Source organism: Heterodontus francisci, chromosome 29, assembly GCF_036365525.1.
Source record: "Heterodontus francisci isolate sHetFra1 chromosome 29, sHetFra1.hap1, whole genome shotgun sequence".
Classification (NCBI taxonomy): domain Eukaryota; kingdom Metazoa; phylum Chordata; class Chondrichthyes; order Heterodontiformes; family Heterodontidae; genus Heterodontus; species Heterodontus francisci.
Window position 1 is genome coordinate 19,367,928 of NC_090399.1, and position 20,227 is coordinate 19,388,154.

General features: G+C 47.2%; 1 protein-coding gene across 1 annotated transcript in view; it reads right to left on the reverse strand.

Annotated features, from left to right (window-relative positions):
* Nucleotides 1-16,303, reverse strand: part of LOC137346169 (early estrogen-induced gene 1 protein-like) — a 32,532-nt gene extending 16,229 nt beyond the window's left edge. Inside the window, exons 1-3 of the mRNA XM_068009535.1 lie at nucleotides 15,885-16,303; nucleotides 15,555-15,728; nucleotides 1,636-1,756 (exon numbers count right to left, since the gene is read on the reverse strand). Coding sequence (XP_067865636.1) covers nucleotides 1,636-1,756; nucleotides 15,555-15,700 — 267 coding nt within the window. The 5' untranslated portion in view covers nucleotides 15,701-15,728; nucleotides 15,885-16,303. The remainder of the gene's footprint in view (nucleotides 1-1,635; nucleotides 1,757-15,554; nucleotides 15,729-15,884) is intronic.
* Nucleotides 16,304-20,227: the final 3,924 nt, after the last annotated feature.

Below are 20,227 nucleotides of genomic sequence, written 5' to 3' on the forward strand. Positions count from 1 at the left end.
AGGAGAGAAGAGAATTCCCAACGAAGACGACCACAACCCAGCTCAGCTTTCCAGCACCTCTCTCAAAAGACTGTGTGTTGGTGGCTAAGTGATAACTTTGTTGTTCATGAAAGAAACCTGGTTAGTGTGTTTTATTCTGGGAAAAAGGGTACATGATTGACCATATCAGTAAGTTTAAATAAAGGTTTAAATTTAAATATATGTTGTAACCAGTGGAGAAGTGGAACGAGGACAATGCACTCCCCCCACCTCGGTTGTAACTTTAGCCATTTAAGCCCAGCTGAGTTGTGGATTCTCTACCTACAGAAGTCAGTGTAAGAGTTTCATTATCCGATCCCAGTGGCTGATCATTACAGATTCCAGTCAGCTCATCCTGGATCTGACTGGCTGTGTTTCTTAAATGAGATTGCACACAAAGCACAAAAGATATAGACGGACACACATTAATATAGCACCTGTCACCACCTCAGAACATCCCACACTGCTTTACAGTCAGTGCACCAGTTGTAATGTAAAAAAACAAAGAATTTGTGCACAGCAAGCTCCCAAACAGCAATGTAACAACAACCAGATAACCTGCTTTTTGTGGTGTTGCTTGAAAGATAAATATCGACCAAGGTATCGGGGAGAACTCCCCTTCATAATAGCGGCTGTGAGGTCTTTAACATGCACCGAGGGGGGCAGACAGAGCCTTGGCTTAATGTCTCACCCAACAGCACAGCACTCCTTCAGTACCGCACAGGCCGGGCATCAGTCCCGATTTCTGTGAAATCCCTGGAGTGGGATTTGAACCCAGAACCTTCTTGATTCAGAGGCGAGGTCTGTGCTACCCACCAAGTCACAGCTGATACCAGGAACACTGATTGCTACTGGGGTGGGGGGTGGGAGAGAAAACAGACAACCTGTAAACAAGGAGGAGGAAAAGAACCCCCACAAGCAACAACAACATGTAAAACAATGGTTCTCAAACTGAGCTCTGTGGACCCTGGGGATTCATATAAACTTTTCAGAAATCCACAACACAGGGCCAGCCTTACAGATGGACAACTGCCCAGGCCACCATGGTCAAGAATAAGTGAATGAGCAGAAGCTGGAAGCACACTCTGCTCCGTGCGACACCCCCACTCCATCATGTTCCCCCCCCACCCCAGGTGCTCTCTCCAGGTTCCTGACTGGAATAGACACAGGCGCTGCATGCTGATATCCATACATAACTACCCATTTTCTTCAAAGCAGAATGAAAACATTCTTTATGTGCAGCACTTTGATATTATAATTTAGATGGGGAGGGCGGCACTGGTTGTTAACCCATTTGCAAGAGGGCCCTTCAACAAAAAAAGGCTCACGAATCACCAGACGATAATAACATTGGAGAGCACTCAACAGGGACCAGGGAGGAGAGAGGGAGAGAGAGAACAAAAAAAAAAGAGAGGTGGAGATGCAAGAGGAAAATTAAAGCAGGGTGGAGGGGGTGGGGCAAACAAAAAGCACAGACAAAAAAAAGGAGACATGGGATGGATGAAGGGAAGGAGAGGGGAAGCCAGGTGAAGTGATTTTTGGGAGAGGGGCAGAGACACTGAAATGAATCACAATTCGCCAGGACAGAGATTTAAAAAAAAAGAAGAACTCGCAAACCTTGCGGACAGATACTCGGCAGACGCTGGGGTCAAGGACCCCCGTCACTGTGCTGGCAGTCATCTTGCACATGAACCGTGACTCCTTCCACCACTGCACGCAGTTTTCCTGCACCTCTTCCCTGGGGATGGTAAGGGAAAATTTAAAAAAATATTAGAAAGAGCACACTTAGAGGAAGGCAAGCGAGTTTCCCTGCATTACAACAGCGACGGTTGACGCCAAATAAAGGAAAGTTCATTCAAAGACTTTTCCTCCCAAACGTGCTGTGTCCTGGTGCCAGAGGTAAGTCTCAAAAAGAGAGAGAAAAAAAAAAATCATTTAAATGAGTAAGGCAGGGCGGGTTCCTCACCCTTCAGGCTCCCAGGAGGGTAGATCAAAGAAATCAGCAGCTCAAAACTCACCAGCCATGCTGATTCACCCGCTGTTCCTGGCCCAATACCAACAGTTACACAGGCACCACCTTCATTCTAACACATCAATGAGAAAAATACACAGATACATTTCTCGTTACATACAAATTCTTTGTGGGGAGACGATGGCATCGTGGTAACGTCACTGAGCAAGTAATTGAGGCCCAGGCTAACACCCTGTGGACAGGTTCAAACCCTACCACGGCTGCTGGCAGAGTTTAAATTCAATTCATTGATAGATTCAATTGATTAATAAAAAAAATTCTGGAATTGAAAGCATCTCTCAGTTTCACGGCACCACTACTATCATCGATTGTTGTAAAACCCCCATCTGGTTCACTAATGCCCTTTAGGGAAGGAAATCTGCCATCCTTACCTGGTCTGGCCTACACGTGACTCTTAACTGCCCTCTGAAATGGCCAGGCAAGACACTCAGTTCAAGGGCAATTCAGGGATGGGCAACAAATGCTGGCGTTGCCAGCGACACCCACATCCCACTAAAAAACTCAGTCGTTCAATGAAAGTCTTACAATCGCACACTCAATCTCGAAATGCACCATCCAGAACCCGAGGTTTGAATCCCAATCTATACTTTGCTCACTTGTCTCAGACGAGGGGGGGGGGGGGTAGATTTGGGGTTCAAACAGTGCCCCTGGCATCTCTGGGGGTGGGGGATTACATGTGGGCGAAGGAAAAGGAGAACGAACGTTGGCCAAGGAGTCAACTCTTGACCTCCCCCCATCCCAGTGAGTTCAGCTGGAAATTTTGAAAGCTCCCTCTTCCAGTCTGTCCAGGTTGCCTCAGCCCCAAGTTTTCCACACAGTGGGAGTGGAGGCTTCTCACTACTCCCAGAACTTTATCTCGGGGTCCCAGACTTGAACTCGTGTCCAGAGGCGAGCTCACAGCGGTCAATAAAAGGGGCTTGCACTCCACTAGCTCGACCTGGATTTATGGACCCTGGTTGCAGTTTCTCAAAAGGAGGTTTTTCCCAGGCTCCTGCCTCCTTTGTCTTCAACTGACTTGGAGGAACAGCTGAAAACTACTACTGTCTTTGAAGGTGGGGTGGGTTGGCAGAGTGGGTTCTGCCAGTCTCCCACCATAATGTCAGGGCCTCAATGCTGAAGAATGGGACCCTTGACGAAGGAGAGGGGCAACATCGATAAAATCAAGCATCATTCACCAAGAGGAATGAAAACACTAGTCTGTCCCCAGCTGTACGAGTGTTCAAATCCGGGCACCGCCCTTTAGGAAGGCCGCAAAGGCTTTGGAGATGGTACTGAAGGCATAACTGGGATGAAGGGCTCAGTGACATGGGGAGACTAGGGGTTGTTCTCCTTAGAGCAGAGAGAGAAGGTGAAGGAGAGGTTTGTTGGAAGGTGTTGAAAATCATGAAGGGTTTAGACCAATTCTCTTTATTGAACCAATTTCCAATGGCTGAAGGAATTGATAACCAAAAGGATACAGATTTAAGGTGATAGGAAAAAGAATCAAAGGTGACATGGAGAATTTTTTTTAACGTATTGCATTAGAATTTATATTGCACCCACTGTAGGGCAGTGGATACAGATTCAATAGTGGACCTCAAAAAAGGGAAATGGATAAATAAACGAAAGAGAAATAAAATTGCACGGGTATGGGGAAAAAAAAAAAAGAGGAGAGAGTGGACTACGTGGATTGCCCTTCCAAAGAGGCAGCACAGACACAATGGCCCAAATGGCCTCCTCCTGTGCTGTACTCATCTCGGATTCTATGAACAGAACATCTAAAAAGGATGAAGTTACATTTCAAATAGTGACCGCTGTCCCCATGACATCAAATATAAAACACCTGCCCAAATCCCACAGGAATCCGATCAATAGACACTCGCTGATTAAATGATGTACAATTAGAGAGAAAAAAAAGGGAGGCACAGACACACAGAATGTTTGGCTCACAAGAAAGGAATTTGTAACAAAATTAGCCGGAAGCTTCCGGAACCATTGCCAAGTGATGGAATTCAACCTTTCGGTTCGCGAGGTCTCAGTATGAAGGGAATGTGAAATGGGAAGAGGAGGAAAACAAACCAGTCAGTCAAACAAGACGAGGGCAATTTGAAGGAAAGATTTGGAAGAGTTTGGTAGCACAAAGAATTGGGAGCAGAGAGCAGGGATAGCCAGGGAATGACATACCCACCAACCCCCTTTCTCCCCCCACACCTCCAACATGAGCCATGTCACATCAGGAGGTTTCATCTTCAGGCTCCAACAAGGGGGAGGAGCAAAGTTGGGAGTTCAAAGGTCTAAAGCAACAGTCAACCTTTAGAAAGTTCATGGCACGATAGGTGGCCTTCTACACTAACAGTTAGTCTGGTCGCCATGTATGTCCAACTCCTCAGCTTCTTTCCAGTCAAATGTGGTGGTGGGGGAATGGGGGCAGGAATGTGGTTTGGGAAGGAGACAAAAATTCCCGTAAAAATGAAATTGATAAACCATAAACTCCAAGGAACATCACTCCCTGGAAAAGCACAATGCCTCATAATGTCTGACCCACTGCCTAAGCCAGTCCCAGAATGGGAAAAGACGACAGCGTCTGACCCATTGCCCCGCCCAGTCCCAGAGGGGGAAAGAGGACAGCTTAGGAATCAGTTTAGCTCCAAACCCCACTGTTCTGCTGATGGAGTGATATCATTGCAGTGAGAGAGAACAGAAACAAGATATTTAATCCCTCTCCCTGGCCACCGTCTCAGGCTGAACCAGACATCACTTGGCATCCGACCTGACCCCCTCACCCTACAGCTTTCAATCTCAGATCCTCTCCATCTACAGACTACCCTTAGCATAGCCCATCTCCTCCCTGCCTGAGCTCATCTGCTGCTGAAACCCTCATCCAACTCTTCATTAACCTCCAGGTTCATCTATGCCAATGCTCTCCTGACTGGCCTCGCAACCTCCATCCTTATAAACTCATCTAAAACTCGGTTGTCCTGTCCTAACTCACACCAAGTCCTGTTCACCCATCACCGATCTACTCACTGAACTAGGCCCCAAGTACCTCCATTAGGTTTCTCATCCTCCTGTTCAAATCCCTCCATGGCCTAGCCCCCTCCCAAATCACTCTAATCTCCCCAAGCCCTACAATCCTCAGCGATCACTGCATTCAACCAATTCTGGCCCCTAGCTCATCCCCAGATTCTTCCACCCTGGCACTGGCAGTCATGCCATCAGCTGCCTGGACTCTAACTCTGGAATTTAGTTTAGATACAGCACTGAAACAGGCCCTTCGGCCCACCGAGTCTGTGCTGACCATCAACCACCCATTTATACTAATCCTACACTAATCCCATATTCCTACCACATCCTCACCTGTCCCTATATTTCCCTACCACCTACCTACACTCGGGGCAATTTATAATGGCCAATTTACCTACCAACCTGCAAGTCTTTTGGCTTGTGGGAGGAAACCGGAGCACCCGGAGAAAACCCACGCAAACACAGGGAGAACTTGCAAACTCCACACAGGCAGTACCCAGAATTGAACCCGGGTCGCTGGAGCCGAGAGGCTGCGGTGCTAACCACTGCGCCACCCTTATTTATTCCCTAATCCTCTCTGCCCTTCTCTCCTTCGAGCCCACCTGGCCCACTACCTCCTGCTTTGCCTCAGTGTTAATGTCTGAAGCACCCCGAGTTGACGCCATTATATAAAATATAGGCTGCTTGAACGATTAAATACAGCCAGATTCCACAGATTTACATCACAACAGCTCACAACGTGAGCTGCTCACCTCCAAAGGTCACAAGACACCGCTGCTGCTCCTCAGGCAGTCGCTGAAACACTCTCACTGGGTCGAGCGAGTAACAGGGCCCGGAGCGCCCTCAACCTGTGCAAATTCTTCACAAGTTAATACTGTTTGCACAGCCCTCCCTTTGCTCTGCCTCTCCCAATGCTCAGCAATTTGCAGCATTCAGACAGACGTCACGCTGGCAGCAAATCAACTGCCCTGCAGACTCCTCCGGTGCCATTACAGCTCACTCAGGTCATCTGCATCAGTGTTGAAACAAAATACACCAAAGGAGGCAAGATTCAACCCTTATGTTTTCAGCTGCTTCAAGTGGAGAGACTGAGACACCCCACCTCTGACATCCCAAGGTGCTTTACAGTCAGTGAAATGCAGTCACTGTTGTAATGTAGCCAATCTGCACACAGCAAGCTCCCACAATGTGATAATCTAATTTTAGCAATAAAACCAAATAGGAAAAAGACACAGCAATGAATTCAACCTCAATGAAAATGCAGCTAAAAATCCAAATCAGAGACAGACAGACAGACCATTGAAACCATTTCCCCCAAACCCCAACGGTCACCCATTCTTCTCCCATCCCCCTCTTTAAATCTTTCTACGATGGCAGCTCCATCTCCTTGGGCCTCTTCTGTGAAGACAATGGGAGTGGTCGACGTGCAAAGTTCATGTCTGCGTTGCCACTAATCTCCATTTTTCGTACCAGTTTGATTTAGTATTGATCTACTGGGGAGACAAGGCTGCTAAAAACAATCCTGAACAAACCTCCACAGTGATAACATTCAAAAAAGGAACAATCAACGCCCCCCCCACACCCCAGAGAAAAAAAATTGGAACACCTCAGCTCCATTTTAAATCTTTCTCTCTCACCTCATGAGGAAAATAAACAACACGTTGGGGCCAAATCTTGCTGGGAAATTCATGGCAACTTCTTGCCATTATTAATGTGCAAATTGTCCAGTGAGGTCAGAGGGTGGAGAGATACGCAGCGAGTTACATATCTCCCAAACTTGGTCAATTTACACAGAACTGCTGCTTCCTCTGCGTGAAGAGTGTCTTGTGCTCGACCGTATTTTAAGAATTGCTGGAACCTAGAATACCAACTGTGACCGCACAACCTGGAACTCGCTGCCAACGAAGGTGGTGGAATGGGAGATGATCAATGATTTCAAAAAGGATAGTGAATGGGCACTTGAGGGAAATAAACTTGCAGTACCAAGGGGATAGAGCAGGGGACTGGGGCTGACTGGACCTGATGGGCCAAATGGCCTCTTTCTGTACCATAAGTGACTATGACTCTATAAATCGTAAAGGCATCTGCAACACTCAGTGGGTTAGAGACTCTAGCAAGCAGAAAGTACTGGGCAATGAAAGCCCTTTTATAATCACTAAAACTTCACTCTCAAGGGTTACCACTTTGTAATTGGGTAAGGGGTATCACTGTGGGAAATGGAGGCATCAAGAACTCTAGGACAGGTAGACAGAGGTTAGATACAGAGTAAAGCTCACTCCACGTTATCCCAAACACTCCCAGAACAAATATAACATGAGTCAGATACAGAGCAGGGAGCGAGCCTGACTTTTCAAATCCCATCACTTCATCCTTGTAATCTCTGAATAACTTGTTTATTCTCAGACCCAGAGGGGGGGGGGGGGGGGGAGAAAAGGAGTGTCTGACTCACTGCATCTCACACTCTCTACTCCCCAACAACCTCACCCTCCGTCAGGGCTGTACAACATCAGGGACCACCACCTCCCCCTTTTCCTTCTCACTGTCTAACTGATCATTTACGGTCATGAACCCAGGCACTCCTGTTTAACAAGAAATTTGTTAACAGATTGCCAAGGCGACATTCCGCAGAATCTTGTCTGTACAGATCACAGCTGGGCCTGTTTCCTCTCTATCAGGAATCATTTGCTTGTGACGACATCATTTGTGGTTTGAGGTCACGTTGCCAAGGTAAACATTTGGAAATTATGGGCTGCAACACCATGAAGTCCGAAGGCTGCACACTGGGAGCAAACCTATCAGCAGCTTTAGAGGGGGTGGTGCGAAAGAGGTGGACAGTTTGTCTTAAACATCTACAGTTTGTGGCCCTACCAACTTATTGAATTGACCCAGTGAATACTGTGACCTCACAGACTGGAGTCAGGACAAATCCAACCCAGCCTATTACCACCCCATCAGTCTACACTCGATCATGAGCAAAGTGATGGAAGGGGTTGGCGACAGTGCCATCAAGTGGTACTTGCTCAGCAGGTTCCATCAGGGCCACTCAGCTGCTGACCTCATTACAGCCTTGGTCCAAACGTGGACAAAAGAGCTGAACTCCAGGAGGTGAGGTGAGTGACTGCCCTTGACATCAAGGCATCATTTGACAGAGTATGGCATCAAGGAGCCCTAGCAAAACTGGAGTCAATGGGAATCAGGGGGAAACTCTCCGCTGGTTGGAAACATACTGAACACAAAGGAAGATGGTTGTGGTTGTTGGAAGTCAATCATCTCAGCTCCAGGACATCACTGCAGGAGTTCCTCAGGGTAGTGTTTTAGGCCCAACCATCTTCAGCTGCATCAATGACCTTCCTTCAATCATAATGTCAGAAGTGGGGATATTCATTGATGATTGCACAATGTTCAGCACCATTCACGACTCCTCAGATACTGAAGCAATCCGTGTAGATATGCAGCAAGACCTGGACAATATCCAGGCTTGGGCTGATAAGTGGCAAGTAACATTCGTGCCACACAAGTGTCAGGCAATGACCATCTCAAATAAGAGAATCGAACCATCTCCCCTCGACATTCAATGACATTACCATCACTGAATCCCCCACTATCAACATCCTGAGGATTACCATTGATCAGAAACTGAACTGGAGTAGCCATACAAACACTGTGGCTACAAGAGCAGGTCAGAGGCTGGGAATTCTGCAACAAGTAACTCACCTCCTGACTCCCCAAAGCCTGTCCACCATCTACAAGGCACAAGTCAGGAGTGTGATGGAATACTCTCCACTTGCCTGGATGGGTGCAGCTCCAACAACACTCAAGAAGCTCGACACCATCCAGGACAAAGCAGCCCACTTGATTGGCACCCCATCAACCACCTTAAATATTCACTCCTTTCATCACTAGCACAGTAGCAGCAGTGTCTACAAGACATCTACAAGATGCACTGCAACAATGCACCAAGGCTCCTTCGACAGCACCTTCCAAACCCATGACCTCTACCAACTTAGAGGGACAAGGGCAGCAGACGCATGGGAACACCACCACCTGCAAGTTCCCCTCCAAGTCACACACCATCCTGACTTGGAACTATATCGCCGTTCCTTCACTGTCACTGGGTCAAAATCCTGGAACTCCCTTCCTAACAGCACTGTGGGTATACCTACATCCCAAGGACTGCAGCAGTTCAAGGCAGCAGCTCACCACCACCTTCTCAAGGGCATTTAGGGATGGGCAATAAATGCTGGCCTGGCCAGTGATGCCCATAATCCCATGAGAAAAATAAAAAAAACTGAGGGAACAACTGCCAATTGCAGGCTGATCAAAATGGGGCAAGTGCTCAGAATTGGAGGAGCACAGAGATCTTGGAGGGTTCTACATCATCGTTCATAGAATCAGACACTTACAGCACAAAAGGCTGCCATTCAGCCCATCATGCCTGTGCTAGCTCTTTGAAAGTCCATAACCCGGTCAGTTTCTTATCCTCAAGAGCCTGTGCAATTCCCCTCTAAAACTGCTGACGGAATCACACTTCCACCACCTTGTCAGGTCAAATGTTCCAAATTACACAAGACTCAGTACTGGGTCAAACTTCCCGACCCAACATGGTGCGAGAGACACAGAAAAAAAAAAAGACTCACGGTCAAGAAAGAAAAAGAAACTGATGTGCATTTAAACAGAAATGTTCACGTCCTCAGGACGTTGATTTACTGTGAAGCAATTAACAGCAGTGACTGCACTTCAAAAGCTGTGAGGAATCACCACGGCCAATTTACACACAGCAAGATCCCACGAACAGAAAATGAGATAATAGCCAGTCTGGTGGTATCAATTGGCACAAGATCTTATCGCACAGACAAGGTCTCAGTCTAACACCTCAGTCCAGCACTGCAGTGTCAGTCTAAAACAGGTTGGCAAGTCCTGGAATGGGATTTGAACCTGTGCACTTCTGTCTCAGAGGCACTTGTGCCATCACCAAAAGAACTTAAAGGATTGGGGCAGGGGAGAGGGTTGTGTGATGGTTGGGAATAGAGCACAACTTTGTAAACATCAGAGTCATTTCTTTCAGCACAAGGAGAATCCTTCAAACACGACATGGATTCAAGTATGGAACAGATTTCAGAGCACAGTAAATAGAAGCAATTAACCTTCAATTGCTTGAGAGCTTTATACAACAATAACTTACATTTATATAGCACCTTTAATGTAATAAAATACCCCAAGGCGTATCACAGGAGAATTGTGTAGCAAAACCTGACATCAAGCCACAGAAGGAGATAAGAGAAGCAAAGAGACAGCATGAGAGGAGACTGGCAGCTAGCATTAAAAGAAATCCCAAAGTTACTATTTATATGCCTATAGGAAAAAAAAAAGGGTGGTAAAAGGAGGAGTGGGGCCAATTAGGGATCAGAAAGGAGATCACAAGGAGGCAGAGGGCATAGCTGAGGTATTAGATGAATACTTTGCATCTGTCTTTATCAAGGAAGATGCAGCAACCCAGGCAATGTTGAAAGAGGAGGTAACTCAGATGTTAGAGGGGCTTAAAATTGATTAAGAGGAAGTATTAGATAGGCTGTCTGTACTTAAAGTGGATAAAGAGCCAGGGCCGGATGAGATACATCGAAGAATACGGAGGGAATTTTTCAGTCTTCCTTAGACTCAGGATGGTGCCCAAGGACTGGAGAATTGCAATCGTTACACCCTTGTTCAAAAGGATGAATGAGAATGGGCAGAGACTGCTTGAGTTGTGTACCTATCATAACCTCTGCATCACCAACTCGTTCTTTCACACTAAACCCTGTCACCAGGTTTCATGGAGGCACCCAAGATCACGTCGTTGGCACCAGCTAGACCTCATTGTCACAAGGCGAGCCTCCTTAAACAGTGTTCAAATCACACGCAGCTTCCACAGTGCGGACTGCGACATCGACCACTCCCTGGTGTGCAGCAAGGTTAGACTCAGACCAAAGAAGTTGCATCATTCCAAGAAGAAGGGCCACCCGCGCATCAACACGAGCAGAATTTCTTATCCACAGCTGTTACAAAAATTTCTAAATTTACTTGTAACAGCCCTTCAAAACACTCCCACAGGGGATGCTGAGACCAAGTGGGCCCACATCAGAGACGTCATCTATGAGTCAGCTTTGACCACCTACGGCAAAAGTGCGAAGAGAAATGCAGACTGGTTTCAAACTCAATGAAAAGCTGGAACCTGTCATAGCCGCTAAGCGCATTGCACTGCTGAACTACAAGAAAGCCCCCAGCGATTTAACATCTGCAGCACTTAAAGCAGCCAGAAGCACTGCACAAAGAACAGCCAGGCGCTGCGCAAACGACTCCTGGCAACACCTATGCAGTCATATTCAGCTGGCCTCAGACACCGGAAACATCAGAGGAATGTATGATGGCATGAAGAGAGCTCCTGGGCCAACCATCAAGAAGATCGCCCCCCTCAAATCTAAATCAGGGGACATAATCACTGACCAACGCAAACAAATGGACCGCTGGGTTGAGCACTACCTAGAACTGTACTCCAGGGAGAATGTTGTCACTGAGACCGCCCTCAATGCAGCCCAGCCTCTACCAGTCATGGATGAGCTGGACGAACAGCCAACAAAATCGGAACTCAGTGATGCCATTGATTCTCTAGCCAATGGAAAAGCCCCTGGGAAGGACAGCATTACCCCTGAAATAATCAAGAGTGCCAAGCCTGCTGTACTCTCAGCACTACATGAATTGCTTTGCCTGTGCTGGGACAAGGGAGCAGTACCACAGGACATGCGCGATGCCAATATCATCACCCTCTATAAAAACAAGGGTGACCGCGGTGACTGCAACAACTACCGTGGAATCTCCCTGCTCAGCATAGTGGGGAAAGTCTTTGCTCGAGTCGCACTGAACAGGCTCCAGAAGCTGGCCGAGCGTGTCTACCCTGAGGCACAGAGTGACTTTCGTGCAGAGAGATCGACCATTGACATGCTGTTCTCCCTTCGTCAGATACAGGAGAAATGCCATGAACAACAGATGCCCCTCCACATTGCTTTCATTGATCTCACCAAAGGCTTTGACCTCGTCAGCAGACGTGGTCTCTTCGGACTACTAGAAAAGATCGGATGTCCACCAAAGCTACTAAGTATCATCACCTCATTCCATGACAATATGAAAGGCACAATTCAACATGGTGGCTCCTCATCAGAGCCCTTTCCTATCCTGAGTGGCGTGAAATAGGGCTGTGTTCTCGCACCCACACTTTTTGGGATTTTCTTCTCCCTGCTGCTTTCGCATGCGTTCAAATCCTCTGAAGAAGGAATTTTCCTCCACACAAGATCAGGGGGCAGGTTGTTCAAACTTACCCGTCTAAGAGCGAAGTCCAAAGTACGGAAAGTCCTCATCAGGGAACTCCTCTTTGCTGACGATGCTGCTTTAACATCTCACACTGAAGAGTGCCTGCAGAGTCTCATCGACAGGCTGCCTGCAATGAATTTGGCCTAACCATCAGCCTCAAGAAAATGAACATCATGGGGCAGGACGTCAGAAATGCTCCATCCATCAATATTGGCGACCACGCTCTGGAAGTGGTTCAAGAGTTCACCTACCTAGGCTCAACTATCACCAGTAACCGGTCTCTAGATGCAGAAATCAACAAGCACGTGGGTAAGGCTTCCACTGCTATGTCCAGACTGGCCAAGAGAGTGTGGGAAAATGGCGCACTGACACGGAACACAAAAGTCCGAGTGTATCAGGCCTGTGTCCTCAGTACCTTGCTCTACGGCAGCGAGGCCTGGACAACGTATGCCAGCCAAGAGCGACGTCTCAATTCATTCCATCTTCGCTGCCTCCGGAGAATACTTGGCATCAGGTGGCAGGACCGTATCTCCAACACAGAAGTCCTCGAGGTGGCCAACATCCCCAGCTTGTACACACTACTGAGTCAGCGGCGCTTGAGATGGCTTGGCCATGTGAGCCGCATGGAAGATGGCAGGATCCCCAAGACACATTGTACAGCGAGCTCACCACTGGTATCAGACCCACCGGCCGTCCACGTCTCCGCTTTAAAGACGTCTGCAAACGCGACATGAAATCCTGTGACATTGATCACAAGTCGTGGGAGTCAGTTGCCAGTGATCGCCAGAGCTGGCGGGCAACCATAAAGACGGGGCTAAAGCATGGCGAGTCAAAGAGACCTAGTAGTTGGCAGGAAAAAAGACAGAGGTGCAAGGGGAGAGCCAACTGCGCAACAGCCCCGACAAACAAATTTCTCTGCAGCACCTGTGGAAGAGTCTGTCACTCTAGAATTGGCCTTTATAGCCACTCCAGGCGCTGCTTCACAAACCACTGACCACCTCCAGGCGCGTATCCATTGTCTCTCGAGATAAGGAGGCCCAAAAGAACACCCTTGTTCAAAATAGGGTTTAAAGATAAGCCCAGCAATTACAGGCCAGTCAGTTTAACTTCAGTGGTGGGAAAACTTCCTGAAAAAAATTATTTGGGACAAAATCAATAGTCACATGGACAATGAGTTAATTAAGGAAACCCAGCATGAATTTAAGGAAAAATCAAGTTTAACTAACTTGGAGTTTTTTTGAGGTGGTAACAGAGAGGGTTGATGAAGGCAATGCAATGGATGTGCTGTACTTGGGCTTTTCAAAAGGCATTTGATACAGTGCCACACAACAGACTTGTGAGCAAACCTGTAGCTCATTGAATAAAAGGGACGGTAGCAACATGGATACAAAATTGGCTGAGACAGGAAACAAAGAGTAGTGGTTAATGGACATTCTTCAGGCTGGAGGAAGGTTTGTCGTGGAGTTCCCCAGGAATCGGTGTTGAGACAGACAGATATATTAATGACAGACCTTGGTGTACAGGGCACAATTTCAAAATTTGCAGATAATACAAAACTTGGAAGCATTGTGAACTGTGAGGAGGATAGTGTAGAACTTTAAAAAGGACATGGACATGTTGCAGCAGACAGATGCAGTTCATTGCAGAGAAATATGCGGCGATTCATTTTGGTAGGAAGAACATGGAGAGACAATGTAAAATGAAGGTAACAATTCTAAAGGGGGTGCAGGAGCAGAAGTCATTAAAGGTGGCAGGACAGGTTGAGAGAGTGGTTAATAAAGCATACAGTATCCTGGGCTTTATTAATAGGGCATAGAGTAAGGAAGTTATGCTCAACTTGTACAAGACACTAGTTTGTCCTCAGCTGGAGCACTGTGTCCAGTTCTGGGTGCCACACTTGAAGAAAGACGCGAGGACATTGGAGAGAGTACAGAAAAGATTCACGAGAATGGTTCCAGGGATGAGGAATTTCAGTTATGAAGATAGATTGGAGAAGTTAGGACTGTTTTCCTTGGAGAAGAGAAGGCTGAGGGGTGATTTGATAGAGGTATTCAAAATCATGAGGGGTCTGGACAGAGTAGATAGAGAGAAACTGTTCCCACTTGTGAAAGAATCGAGCGCGAGGGGGCACAGATTTACAGTATTTGGTAAGAGAAGCAAAAGTGACATGAGGAAAGGCTTTGTCACGCAGCGAGTGGTTAAGGTCTGGAATGCGCTGCCTGAGAACGTGGTGGAAACAGGTACAATTGAAGCATTCAAAAGGAAATTAGACAGTTATATGAAAAGGAAGAATGTGCAGGGTTACGGGGAGAAGGCAGGGGAATGGGACTGAAGAAATTGCTCTTTCAGAGAGCCAGTGCGGACACGATGGGCCGAATGGCTTTCTGATGCGCTGTAACGATTGTGATATTAGGTCAGATGATCAAAAGCTTAGGCTGCAGGGCAGGTTGTAAGGAGCGTCTGAAAGGAGGACATGAGGTGGAGAGGTAGAGAGAGAGAGCATTCTAGAGTTGTGGAAAAAGAGACTCTGGGTGCCTCACTCATGCCTGACCTTTCTCACAAGTATCAAACATGTGATTGTACCTTCCAATTAAAGATAAAAAAATATTTTGATAATATTTAAGATTATTGGCAGGGGGGGGGGGGGTGGTGAAGAAGAGTGGGCAAGAGATGTGGAGAATTTTTTTCTGGACTCGGTGAGCTGTTGCAATCTGGAATCAGCTGCCTGAAAGAGCGGTGGAAGCAGATTCAACAGTAACTTTCAGAAGGGAATTAGATTTTTAAAAAGCTGGGGAAAAAAAAGGGAAACATTTGCCAAGGGAATGAGGAAGGAGCAGGAGCAAGAGTGGGGCTAATTGGAAAGCTCTTTGAAAGGAGCTAGCACGGGCACAATGGGCAGACTGGCCTCTTTCTGTGTTGTATCAAACTATGAACCAGGGAATAAAATTATGGAAAAGACACAGGAGCAGAGTTGGGGTGCGGGAATGGCCGAAAGATGAGGGAGGGAATGTGACTGAAAGGTGGGGGAGTCGTGGCGGGGCGGGGGTGCGGTGGTGAGAAGAGGCTGAATGATGGGCTAGCTGGGGGCTGGGGAAAAGGGAGCAACATTCTCCGGGGGGGCGGGTGGAGGCCAGGGCTGGTGCCTTGCTGAGTTACTCACCGGGAGGACAGCTCGGTGAAGGTTCCCCCGTGGAGGAGACGGATCTTACAGAAGAGAATCCCATTAACGAAGGGCACGGCTGAGAGATTCATCACAGTCAGGGTGACCAGGAACTTAAACTTCTTCCTTTTCAGCAAGAAAGCCATTGAGAAACCAACAGTTCGGGAGACAAATCTGGGTAACAAAATTACAAACAATAAATACACATATAGCCAGGAAAAAATACCAAGCCTGAATATCAGAAGTTAGCAAAAGAAAGTTAACTTTCATTTTTTAAGTATCGCTTAAAATATCCGGGGGGGGGGGGGGGGGAATCCATGTAACCATTACCTGGTGGAGGGGAGTTGTCCTTTGAAAATAATGAATTTAATGATTTTAAATGTAGTCCCGATAAGTTCCGGAGATGTTGAGGCAAAGTTGTCTCAAGTTTTTTTCTCTCCAGTGAAGGGGATTCCTTCTGGTCAGTTTCAGCCAGTGAAATTGATATCAGATGTGAAACACCAACATTTCAGCAGAAGGAAAAGTCCCAGCAATGAGTTGGATGTTTTTTTTTCTCGCCCAGCCTGATGTCTTCTGCTTTTCTCCCGTGACCCAGAGACTCACCCAGTTCCGACCTGCTGACTTTAAGCTGTAGAAAGTCCTGCCTCTCGCTGACAAAGCAGCAATCTCACTTGACTCCTGCACTCAAATACTCTTAAAAGACTGTCCCGATCTCCGTGTTGCTGCTGAAATTCAGCTCTCACTGGCCAGGTGTCAGTCATGTGAATTGTTTAGCCAGCTCATTATCAGCCCAGGCAGTATAGGTAGGGAGGGAGGGGGTCACTATGAGATTGTCCCTTCCTTTAAAGGGGTCTCAATCACCTAAGTTTTTTTTTGGTGGGGAGCGGGGTGATCAGAGAGAAAGTTCCCACAGTATATACTTTTCCCCCCTTATTGGACTTTTTCTGCCATTCTCAGGAGATTGCACGACTGTGGGGGTGGAGTTAAAGGAATGTTAAGCACTGAGGTTCCAGCCTTCACGAGTGCCTTGATGAACCCGCTGGGCTTTTTTTTTTCTTGCCTGTCTAGTTCCTATGTTGCGTTAAATACTGCAGATACTGGAAATCTGAAATAAAAACAGAAAGTTCTGGAAATACTCAGCAGATTAGGCAGCATCTGTGGAGAGAGAAGCAGAGTTAACGTTTCAGGTTGGGAGGGGAAGGGTGTGGGGTTGGTTGGTTGGGAAGAGAAGAAAAGGGAAGGTGTATAATAGGGCAGAGAGCAGGAGAGATTAAATAACAAAGCTGTCCTGGGACGAAGGCAAAGGGAGTGTTAATGCTTGTGGTGAAAGACAAAGCATTAGCCCAGAGAGAGTGTTAATAGCAGAGTAATGAACATCTCTGTCCAAAAGCATAAACATGAAAACAGGCACATGGTTAAAAAAATTAAAATAAAATAATAAAAAAGGAAAATATTTTTTTTTAAAAAGGCCAGTCATGCTCTGAAATGATTGAACTCAAGGTTGAGTCCGCAAGGTTGTAGAGTGCCGAATCGAAAGAGCAGGCGCCGCTCCTCGAGCTTGCGTAGATGTGAACTGGAATCCCATGTTGGATTGTTCCTTTCTAACAATGGGCTAACAAATCAGTTATGGTGTTCCTAATCCTAAGTAGGGATATAGCTATAACTTTGCCTGACCTCCAAGAGCATTAACTGGAAAATTGGAGAGTGCGTAAGCCGCCAATTGTTGATGCAGTCTGTCCCTGGGGGTTCTGGAAAAGTGCAAAGTTCATCTTGGGGACCCGAGGGTGATGGGTGCCCTAGTCTCTCAGTCCTCTCAGCAAAGTCCCAATGCAGGTTAAAGCTTCTGGCACATAACAGTTCAAACATTTCTACTTCAAAATTTTCCCTCGAGCTGCACAACAATAACAACTTGCATTTATATAGCGCTTTTAACACGGTAAAACGTCCCAAGGACGTGCTACCAAATAAAATTTGACACTGAACCACGTGAAGAGAGATCAGGACAGGTGATCAAAAAGGTCGGTCAAAGAGATAGGTTTTAAGAAGCATCTTAAGGAAGGAAAGAGAGAGGCGGAGAGGTTGAGGGAGGGAATTCTGATGCTTCAGGCCTGGGCAGCTGAAGGCACGGCCACCAATGGTGAAGTGTTTAAAATCAGGGATGCACAAGAGACTGGAATTGGAGAAACACAGAGATCTTGGAGGGTTGTGGGGTTGGAGGAGATTTCAGAGATAGGAAGGGGGTGAGGCCATGGAGGGGGTTTGGAAACAAGGATGAGAATTTTAAAACTGGACTACAGTGTAGTGCATCAGATGAGATATTAAACACTGATTCAAGAGGAGACAAGGTTGAAACAAGAGACTCAATTCGTATGTGTAGGATTGTCTACAGAGTGGGTGCAGCACCGAGCCACCAGAATGATACCAGGGCTGCAAGGGTTAAACTATGAGGAGAAGTTGCATAAACTTGTAAGAAGCAAAATTCTGCGGATGCTGGAAATACTCAGCAGGTCTGGCAGCATCTGCGCAGAGAGAAGCAGAGTTAATGTTTCAGGTCAATGACCTTTCATCGGAACTGGAAAAGAGGTAACAGGTTTTAAGTACATGCAGAGGCAGGGAAAGGGGGCGGGTGGGTGGGAGGTGGGTGAAAGAACAACAGGGAAGGTCTGTGATAGGGTGGAGGGCAGGAGAGATAAGATGAGAAAAGGTTTCGTGGTGCAGGGCCAAAGGGAGTGGTAACAGGACAAGTAAAGAAACAAAAGATGTGTCGAGAGGAGGTGAGAATCAGATTGGCAGAATCATCACCAACATCTGCCATCTGAAAACAGGGGGGGGCAGAGTTTAGGACCTGAAATTGTTGAATTCAATGTTGAGTCCAGAAGGCTGTAAAGTGCCTAATCAAAAGTTGAGCTGCTGTTCCTCGAGCTTGTGTTGAGCTTCTTTGAAACACTGCAGGAAGTCGAGGGCAGAGTGGGAAGAAGGTGGGGAATTAAAATGACAGGCGACAAGAAACTCAGGGTCGTGCTTGCGGACTGAGTGGAGCTGTTCCTCAAAGCGGTCACCCAATCTGGGTTTGGTCTCCCCAGTGTAGCCTGCATTGTGAATGGCGGTTACAGTATAGTAAGTTGAAAGAAGCCCACGTAAATCACTGCTTGACCCGGAAGGAGTGTTTGGGGCCCTGGACAAGGGGAGGAGATCAGAGGTTGGACGTTGCATCTCCTGAGCTTGCATGGAAAGGTTTTGTGGGAAGGGGAAGAGGGTGTTGGGGGTGATTGAAGAGTGGACCAGGATGTCACAGAGGGAACAGTCCCTTTGGAATGCTGACAGGGGAGGGGAAGATGCGTTTGGTTGTGGCATCACGCTGGAGGTGGCGGAAATTGCGGGGGATGATCTATTGAATACAAAGGCTGGTGGGGTGGAAGGTGAGGATAAGGGGAGGCCTATCATGGTTCTAGGAGAGCGGGGAACGGGTAAGAGGAGAATTGCAGAAAGGGGCCAGGCACGTTCAAAGGTCCTGTCAACTACGGTGGCTGGGAATCCTCAGTTGAAGAAAGGGAAGACATATCAGAAGCGTTTTTGTTGCATTATTGGAACAGATCCACCAGAGAGAGAGAGAAATGGGGAGAATAGAATGGAGTCCTTACCTGAAGCAGGGTGTGAGGAACTGTAGTTCAGGTAGCTGTGGGAGTCCATGAGGTTATAGCCAATATTTGTTGATAACCTATCCCCAGAAATGGTGACAGAGAAGTCGAGGAAGGGAAGAGTCGGAGATGGACCAGGTGGAGGTGAGGGAAGGGTGGACATTTTTTTTCTATTTGTTCATGGGATGTGGACATTACTGGCAAGGCCAGCATTTTTGCCTATCCCTAATTTCAGAGGGCATTTAAGAGTCAACCACAGTGCTGTGGGTCTGGAGTCACATGTAAGCCAGGCTTGTCCCGAAAGGACATTAGTGAACCAGATGGGTTTTTATGACAATTGATGATAGTTTCATGGCCGAGTCATTACCGAGACTAGCTTTCGATTCCAGATTTTCTTATTTTTATTCCAATTGAATTTAAAATCCACCAGCAGCTATGGTGGGATTTGAACCCACGTCCCCAGGGCATTAGACTGGCCCTCTGGATTACTAGACCAGTGACATTACCACTGCAGCACTGTCTCCCCCCCTTTGAACTGCTGGAGGTCATTGGAAGAGCCACAGATGTAGGTGGGAAGAGACTGGACGAGGGGAGGAAAAAAAAGAGTCAAGATGAGAAGAAATCAGTTCAGTGGGGCAGGAACAGGCTGGAACGATGGGTCTACCAGGACAGTCCTGTTTGTGGATTTTGGGAAGGAGGGAGAAGTGGGCTATGAGGGGTTGGGGGGTCTCTGAGGTTCGAGGCCCTGGAGGGAAGATTCCCAGAGGAGATCAGGTCAGTGACAGTCCTGGATACAGTGGCTTGATTTTGGTGGTGGGATCATGGTCCAGGGGAAGGTAGGAGGAAGCATCAGAGAGTTGGCGGTCAGCCTCTGCTCGGTAGAGGTCAGTATGCCAGAAAGCAACGGTACCATCCTTGTCAGCAGTTTGATGATGATGTTAGAGAACAGAGTGCAGCAAGTTCAGAGGGAGACAGGTTAGAGTGAGTGAGGGGAGCAGAGAAATTGAGACAGCCGATGTCACACCAACAGTTCTC